Consider the following 9,066-nt stretch of genomic DNA (forward strand, 5'->3'; position numbering starts at 1 on the left):
TGATCCTACTCAGTAATGTGAGCCAGATCACCATGTGTGCCCTCTGCCATGAGAGACATGGAGCTGCTCACCCTGTGCAGACAAAGTCCTTTGGGAGCTCTGTAGCTAGGAAGAGTCTGAAATGTATGAACATAGCATTTATGTGCCTCCATCCACAGGACAGAGCCCACCGATTATTTATTTTTTATTTAAAAATGCCTTCATTTTTCAGCCAGTTCTTGTATTTTTCTGTTGTTGTTGTTGTTTTTTACAGACTGAACTTAGGAAATTTGCTGGCTTGAATGAAAGGAGTTTTTGTCCAGCAGGCAAAGTAACCCTCTGTGGACAGGAAATGGATGATGCTAGGTGAGATAAATTTTCTATATCCTGAAGAGTGATGRGAGTGGGTTGGGATCTGCCTCTTAGCCCACAGGGCTGTGCATCTATTGCAAGCATACATACAATTTTCTGTTGACTGTTGCTAAACACGCAGGCCATAACCTTTCCCAACACTGTAGATACATTCAGGCAACTGTTTTAAGTACRTCTACTTGCCAGAAAACACGAYGGAGAAGGTCTAGTTTTGCTATCCYGTTCCATTGTACCTCTTCTGTGGTTGTGCCATCTTGGGCTCTTGGTGGCTCACTGACAGAGACTCTGAGAAAGGAGTGGTGGCTGCCAGTGGTCCCAAGAGAGAAATGAACAACACAATAGCTTGCAAATCTGAGCTGTCTTCATGGTATCACACTGTGAGACGGATCTTATCAGGGTCACCTTGGACAGTCACTGTCCTACTTTGGATCAGAGGTTTGTCTCCACTATCCCTGACTCAGGTCAATACTCACTGGCTCTAGTTCCACTTGGCCTTCTCATTTTATATTCCTCTCTCTGGCCATCTGACTCTTAATCCACATCATCTTCTCCTTGCAGTATCTCAAGCCCCAAACCTAYGTGGTTTCTCCTCTGTCCTTCCCATGCTCAGCCTAGTCAGAAGTGGACAGGCAGCGGAAGCATCACTGATTTCCTGTTCTGCTTTCTCTTTGCACCTAACTCTTATGTGAGGAAAGAGTGATAGGAGGTGAAGCGACTTCCTGAGAGACTCTTGGGATGCCGTGGATGACTTTCTGTGCTTTTGGAAGCCGTGGAGTTAGCTTGGTGCTCAGTTTTTGTGCAGCATGTTTATAAGCTGGTACCGCTTACATAAATGGTGTTGCACAGTTGCTCTCTGCAATATTTCTTTGAATTTGGGTGTGGTGTCATATGCATACAGTACTTGGTTCTGAGACTTGTTGCCTTATCAGGTATGTGTACAGAGGGTGGGAAAAGGCAGCAGAATCGGCAGAGGGAGATGGAACAAGCCAGAATGCAAGGTGCGACCAGGGGAACAAGGAGGTCTTCAGGGAAATTGCTGCAACTTGGGTATTCTGCTTTCTGTGACTCAAAGTGTAACAGCAGTGGGCCCAGGGGGCTTGTACCAAGAAAAATAGTACCAAGAAAAAACCTAACCCTAAATACTACACAAATAAAACCATTGGCTCTGACCCTTCATCTTGAGCCTGTTGTTCAAAAACCCCTAGTTTTAAGCCTATTTCTTTTCACTTACGGATGATGCTCTGCACCTGCCAGTTGTGTCATTCTGGGTTGTCTTCATAGACCAGCGCTAGCCTGTTGTGACACCTTGGTGCCTTTGGCTTTGGTCCCGTTTTCTAGAATTGCACTTGGCCTTGCTTTGGCCCTCTGCCCAGACTAAATTTGCCTTCTTGGTTTTCACTTCTTTCCCATATCAGTTTTCTCTCCTGTTCTGTCTTCCTGCTTATCCTCTGGAGTCTGACTCTGTAAACCCTTCTGCCTAGGTGGACCTCCTTTTGGGTAAGCAACCTCTGACCTTCAAAGTCACTTCATATGTAAGGAAGAATGAGACACAGGATGTCTTCAGGCTTACTCACTTTTTGCAGTTTCTTTTCTTCTTCAAACTGCTTTCTAGATATTCTCCTCTCTTCTCTACAAGTCTCTCCTTTCCCTTTCCTATAAGACAGTTGCACAGTTTTATCCCACTGTAAGCTGTTTCATGACTGTTTTTTAGAAAGTAAAATAAGTAGGTACAGGAAATGGAGGAAGTCTAGTTTGCCTGTGGGATGTACGCATGCGCAGTACACGTGTACAGCACTGGTCTGCACCCATCGTTTGGATGGGGTGACAGAGAGCACAGGCTGTCCCGTGTTGAAATCTGCAGGTCAAGAAATCGGCCTCCCTTCAGTTCATGGGCCTTGTGGTTGCCAGCCAGTAATCTAAAGCTCTGAAGAGTACTGGAAAATCTGGAAACCCACCTCTCACTACTATGTGTTAAATTCCTCCTTTCTAGGCATATTCAGTATCTCTTCTTTCCTATGGAGGAGAGATTTTGCTTTTGGAATTTTCGAAATGTCCCACAACAGTGTTTCCCATCTGCCATTCCTCTCAAGCTGGTGTGACACCAGAAAGAGTGGTGAGAGTCAGCTTCTATCTGCTACAGCTGAGACCAGCATCCCTGGTCTGTCCTCCATGATGGTGAATTGATGTTTGGGGCAGTATGTGCTGTGACAGCAGCACAACTTTTGTTAAATGGGCTTAAATGGGAGCTCATACTGCATCCCTGTGTCATGTTTCCAGGGCCATGAGCCCAGCTGAAATGGTTGGGAGACTTTCTATTTGCTGTGTTGGGAGTTTGGGACCTTTTGGGAACTTATGGTTATTTTTGCTTTATTTCTGAGAATTGTTCAAAGTGCTCTTGTTCTTCCAGAGTGGAGGTTCTGATGTACCTTTAATTCGGAGTRCTTCCTTTCCCCTTTGTATTGTTTKGTTTTTAATTACTTTTCCCTGTTAAGCATATGCTTAGACACTTGAATAAAGCAGGTTCCTGGTGGTTCAGCCAGTGTCACACAAACACAAAGCTGGACCTACACCTTCYGAAGTCCAAATCAACTCCTTAAGCATAAAGCCAACTTTCCTCTAGGCATCCCAGTCCTTGCAGCACTGCACTGAACTATTGCCTTTGATCTCCCCAGATAGGTAAGGGTTTGCTTTAGACTTCTCAGTCAGTGACTGGCTATGATAGAAACAGTGAGTGGCAAAATAGATAGTTGCTCTTGTAGGAAAAAGCCAAAAATGACACCAAGTTTCTCTGCAGTCTGCAAGCTGTGCCCCTGCTCAGATCCTTTTTGATCATAGCTGTTGGATGGAGGAGGTGGGTTTTGATTCTGCTTTCCAGTCTTTCATGGCCCCCGAGCAGAGCAGGAAAYGGTGAGCAAGAGTGTCTGTACCTTGAAAATAAACCCAACAAATGCTCACTCCTTAGCTCCCTTTATCAATAATAAAACAGAGATCCTCACTGCAGTACAGTGAACTAGGTCCTATGGTAAGCTCATCTGGAAGCACCGCAACTTCTCTTAGCTCCTTCCTCCCGGTGTACAGAGCAGTACCCCTTACACAAGGAGTAATGCCATAGGATATTTGCGGTGAATTGGGTAGTACTAACATGGATTTTGTCGTGTATGTTGTAACCTAGTGTGGTGGATATRTGTGTGTGTCTGTGTGATTGTGTGTACAGGATCTTATATGCACATACCTGTTTATAAAAGCACGTGTAACGCTGGGTGGTAAGTAGGACAGCAGCCTGGAAAGGAATACCTACGGAGCCCATTCCACCTGCAGCCTCATATTTGCTTGTGTGGAGGAGCAGCCCTTCCCTCAGAAGTGATCTCTTCTTCCCATCTATGGGAAACTCCCACGTTCATCCTATACATTCACTATGTAAGATTATTCAGTGAACAGTTTCTAAGATGAGTTCTTGGTCTGTCAGCTGGTCATGTGTGTGCAGTTTGCCACCAAGCACCTGGTGCAAATGAGCCCTGCCAGTTGGCTTTCACTGGAGGTGGAGGCAACACGGTACGTCCGTGTTTCCTGACTGGGACCATACTTGAATCCCTAACACAAATTATTCTCTGCTTTTAGGTGCGGATGTTCMCATTAATGAATTCAAAATTCATTCACATGCTCATGTTTCCTGACACTTGTGAAAATGCTTTCCAGTGAACTCCTTTGCTATTGCTGAAAATCAAATAAGAGTTGCTGAGAACATGCTCAGAACAGACTTGTTCAGGGAATTCAAGCATGTTCTCATCTAACTATATTTGCAGCAGTTGTCTGCTCTGCTTATTTATGCCTTGTTCTAGTGTCTGAAATCATTAGAGCTTTTGATGATAGCAGATCTCAAGATACAATTAAAGGACAAAGACAAATGTCAGCACCCTGGAGGTGCCATGTAGTTGTGTGGAACGGTAACTTTGGCGGTGTTGCTAGACAGTGAGGAAGAGCAAAGCATGTGAAATACCAGAGTCRGAGCCGAACGCTGACACAGCCACGTATCAGTGCTTGAGGCGCACTGAAGTGGTATGTACGCGAAAGGAGCTGCCAGTGCTTGTGGGATTCTTAAAAAGTATTCATGACTCAACACATCCAAAATGAATCTGCTTATCTTAGATAGCCATATGGTCTTATGGTGTTTGTTAGAAGAATAATGATCTTTATTAGTACCAGCTTCAGTTTCAGAATATGAGGCACGTGTTCTTCATCTTCTGGAGGTCCTTCTCACTTCTCTGAGATGAGGCTTTGGCTGAGCGGAGACTAATGCTGTGCGGAAGCAAGTGTGTGTTGAAAGCAACATTCTTTCAAAAAGCTGCATGAGATCCGTGCATATTCCTCTTGTAACATTGATCAAGGAAACCAAGTGATGTATAAATTATTTTACAACAGATAGCTTAAAGAGGTGTTTGTAACACAGTTCAGGGGAATTTAAAAAACAGATCATTAAAATGGCTTTAGCTTTATTTCATGAGCTGTATTGCTGAAGCACTTCCCCAAGTCGCAGGCCTCGTAGTTTTGGTGCACTACAAAAGAATCTCTTAAGGGACAATCTTTAGCAGCAGAGACCTTACACTCTACCTGGAGAAGATGGACAACGCAGGGAACTTCTAGGCATGCTCAGCCCAAAGTAGGATCTCTGGGAAGTGGTAAAGTAAGCAAGTCAGGCAAAAGCAGCTAAAATTCTCTGCGCGTGATACAGTCAACCTTCTGCTAGGATTTGCAAAACAATAATAATTATAACTTTAAAAACTTTAAAAAGGGGAAAAAGCAAACAATCACACTATTCAGCTACTGTGTATCTGATTGCCAAAGTCTGGCTTTTTATAACTGCATTTTTTAAATGTACCTGCACAGTGCTTTTTATTTTTATTTGTAAAAAGCCTGTTCGAAATAAAACTGCAATCTTGAGACTGATTCTCTTGTTAACTCAGAAGTGGTGCTAGAAGTGGTCCTAGTACCTCAGCAGAGATACTTTAATGTAAAGCCAAAGTAAGATCCAAGCTGGGCCCAATGCTGTATTTCAGGAGAAGTATGTATTTCCTTTTTCAAGAGAACATAGAAAATGCTGGTAGAACGGGCCAGCTCTGAAGACGTTAGAGGAATAATGAAAATCTCAGTGTGGCTGTAAAAAAAGTTCCTTTTGCCATTCAAGCAGCTGCACTTGTTTTCACCAGCTGTAGTCTGGCTTTTTAGTGAGGAGCTACTTTGGAAAAAGTAATCCCTTGGAGTTGTTTGCTCAGTTCCCTTTGTTTTAATTGACTAGTTTAGGCAGTTAAAAGAAAGAGTGGGAGGGAATTGGTCTTAGCACACTTATGGGCATCTCCTCCTGTAATTCCTGTAATTAAAATGTCTCTGACATACGATTTTATTTATTTATTTATGGTTTTAGGCTTGCTTCTGCTCAAGCATGAATCTAGTGAGACGAGTTTTTTTCATAGGGCAGGTTGTTTGCAAACTTTGGAGCCCAAAAGGTGCAGCTGCTCTAAAAATTAACACAGGATGCAAGAACTGGTTTGGGAAGGTCTCTCTCTGCCTGAGTCCAGAGGCATCTCCTGAAATGCTGCCATTAGGGGAAAAGCTTGCCTGGTAAACAGAGCTGGCCTAATTTCTAGAGGTGCTGAACATGGACCTGCAGTGGTTGCTGGTAGGTCCTGAATACGCAAAACCTGGAAGCAGGACAAATGTCAGTAGCTGGCATTTTATCAGAAACACACCTGAGCAAATTCACCATTAGCAGGGTAAAGGGTGCAACCAAAGAGAGCAAATAACTGCCCCTCAGCCAGTATCCTCTGCAAGCAGAGTTGGGCACACGGACTCCAGGAGATCTGCCAGCTCTCGGGCTTCTTGCTACACCGCCAGAACAAGACGTTTGTCACAGTCAAGGTCTGTATGTGCATGAATCACCTCTTTGTCTGCCTGGTCTTTTCAGGGTGATGTCCCCAGTGACCTGGTGTTTAGCTTCAAGAGGAGGCCCACAGTATTGCTGTCCAGGTGCAGAGCCCCCAGGAAGGCTTTTCAAGGAGGTCAAAGAGCAAAAATCCTGGCTGCAGAGCACCAAATACAGCTGGGACTGAACCACAGGCGGGAACCTAAGCAATGTCCGCTCTCATCCACGCGAGCTGTGATGCAGGGGTAAGCATGTCTTGTGTAGAGTGTAGACATAATATTCTCTATTTTTGATTTGCTGGATCTTTAAAATACCCAATGGTGTATCTACCGCTGAATTAAGCAGTGTTTGCTTTTCAAACCTTCCACATTTGTATTTTTAGCTCCATTTTGGCATTCACTCTTTTGGTTGGAATATATAACACACACAGTTATTTAGCCTGCCTGGACCGAATTCAGCGTATGTGTAACTCCGTGGGCTTTAGCAGAAGCTACGTTCAAGGTGAATTACTCTCTATGGGGCTAAGGAAATACAGCTTCTGTAGAAATGCATGTCAGCTCCCTCTGTAAATGCTACACTATTTCCATCCATGGCTATTCCTTTGTGGTTTGGGTTATGTATTTACATTTTACGGAATAAATACTACAGCTTTCCCCATGACTAACACTTCTTAGTAACCAATAAGCTACTCAAATACACCATTGCCTCCTACAAGAGCCTAAACCACACTGTTCTCCACTGGGTTTCTGTCCCCAGCTGGCCACCTCCTTGCACAGAGGCATGGTTAACCAGCATTACATAAGTAGCTTTGGATCTGAATTTAATAGGCCGGCTTACTAGAGAAGGTACTGGATAGTGCGGGACTGCATTCCTCAGCAACAAGCATTTTTAAACATGGACACTGTCTGATCCTAGCAAAATCTCAGCGAGGTCTGTAGACCAAGAGAGGAACATCTTGCTACTTCTCCCACAACGAGAGCGCGAGTTGCTTTTTCTAATCCAGAGGTCTGTTTTAAGAGCTGTGCTATACAGGCACTTGCATAAACTTTGTTTATAGACTGGAATATTTTCAATGAAAATGTTATTTAACTTTAAAAAGTTGCACAGCAGCTACTCCAAAAATTGTTTTCCCTTGTTAAGAATAACACACAGTGTGATACATTTGAAATGGTGATAGCAATATTTCACAAATTTTGATGGATTCATAGTCCAAATACCTTGCTAACAGATGTTTCTTTTAAACTCGGAGTGCTATAGGAATAACTCAGAGATATTACAGTGTCAGCACTGCCTTTTATCTGTACGTGTCCTTTCAGTGACATCCCTAGGCTTTTTTAATGCATGGGTCAGGTCTGAGCTAAAAAAGTTTAAACAGTAAGAGAAGTCATAGCTGGTTTTGAGTTTTGGGGCAGTACTTCAGGTCTGTAGGGGAGCTGGCGCGTGCTCCCTTGGGCCTGCTCTCTCCTTGGGCACAGCAGCCTGGTGGTTTGTGGGAATCTGCTGGTTTATRGTCGTCATTTCTGAGCTTGCTGTTGGTTGTGGTTAATTTATGAACTTTAACCCTGCACATCAAAATTTCAGCAAAAAGCAAAGCCTGGCATAAAGATTTAGGAAGGTGGGGCACATCTGGGTTCTTCTAGGTGGCTAAACCTATAGATTCACGCTGTAAGTCAGCAAAATCCTTCCCGATTGCAGCCAAAGAGGTGTGTGTATGAAACCTAGAAGACAGTAAAACAGTTTCAGTGATGGCTCTTTTAGACCAAGGGATCTGGAAATGCTGTACACTCCTCTGACTGCATCTTCCAGTCTCATAAATTAACAAACTTTTCTCCCCTTGGGTGTTACTTTGCCCAACACAAAGGGACACCCCAGCAGGGCAAAGGGACAGTGTTTTGAAGACCTGCTGGAGTTCTCCTTGTTGTTGTTGTTCAGTGGGAGTGTGAGGTTGTTCAGTCTACTTTGTGTCCCATCACCACGGGGACATCTCASAGCTCTTCATGAAGGGTCATCTACCAGGAGCTGCTTTCTTCCTGCTGGSTTTGTACGTCACCCCCAGCGTGCCTGGCTGGAGCTGTGAGTTAGTGCCAGAGCAGCCCCCCTGGGAAGAGCCTGGAAAGCCTGGCTCTCGCTCCCAACCCCAGAGCTGGCCCTGCCACGTGAGCAGGGCAACCTTGGAGGATGCTGGGGCAGATGGGAGCATCCTTCCTCCAGGCAACCTCTGCTTGTACCCCTCTGGTGCGACCAGACTGGGCCGTGTGCAGCCCAGCCTGGCTCTGGTGGTGCTTGCCTCACCTCCAGGAGGAGTCTGGAAACCCGGCCGGGCAGGAAGGGCGAGCGAGAGTTATCCTGGCTGCCGCAGTGGGAAGGGGGATGAGAAGAGAGAGCAAATCCTGCGGGTGGGTGGGAACCCAGGCCCGGCACCGGCCTCCCGGTCTGCGGCGGCGTGTAGGGGGTTCCCAGCAGCGCAGCCCCGGCGGAGCCTCCGCGGGCTCGGCCGCCGGTGCGTGGTGTGAGCAGGGAGGGAACCAGGTCTCCCTCCCCATCCCCTTCTCCACGCAGCTGCTCTTCATTCCCCAGCGCTCCCTCCCCTCTCGTAAAGCGAGAGGCGCTTCCCGAGCTTCCCCTCCCAAGCCGGCCGCGCAGAGGGGTCCGCGCGGAGGGGCCGCTCGGACCCGGCGCAGCGGCTCCCGCCGCCTCTCGCCAGGGCCGTGCGGCGGCACCGGGGTCTTCGCGGGACCGGCGCTCTCCCCGGCGGGACCCCGGGGGATGCACCTGAGCGGAGCAGCGGGGGAGGAGGG

General features: G+C 46.2%; 1 protein-coding gene across 1 annotated transcript in view; it reads left to right on the forward strand.

Annotated features, from left to right (window-relative positions):
- The first annotated feature begins 6,310 nt into the window (after positions 1-6,310).
- The window catches only part of BMP4 (bone morphogenetic protein 4), a 5,980-nt gene continuing 3,224 nt past the window's right edge, over positions 6,311-9,066 (forward strand). Inside the window, exon 1 of the mRNA XM_085315118.1 lies at positions 6,311-6,513. Coding sequence (XP_085171244.1) covers positions 6,506-6,513 — 8 coding nt within the window. The 5' untranslated portion in view covers positions 6,311-6,505. The remainder of the gene's footprint in view (positions 6,514-9,066) is intronic.

The sequence above is a fragment of the Rhea americana genome, unplaced genomic scaffold (assembly GCF_003343005.1).
Source record: "Rhea americana isolate MKP2758 unplaced genomic scaffold, rheAme1 scaffold_42, whole genome shotgun sequence".
Lineage (NCBI taxonomy): Eukaryota > Metazoa > Chordata > Aves > Rheiformes > Rheidae > Rhea > Rhea americana.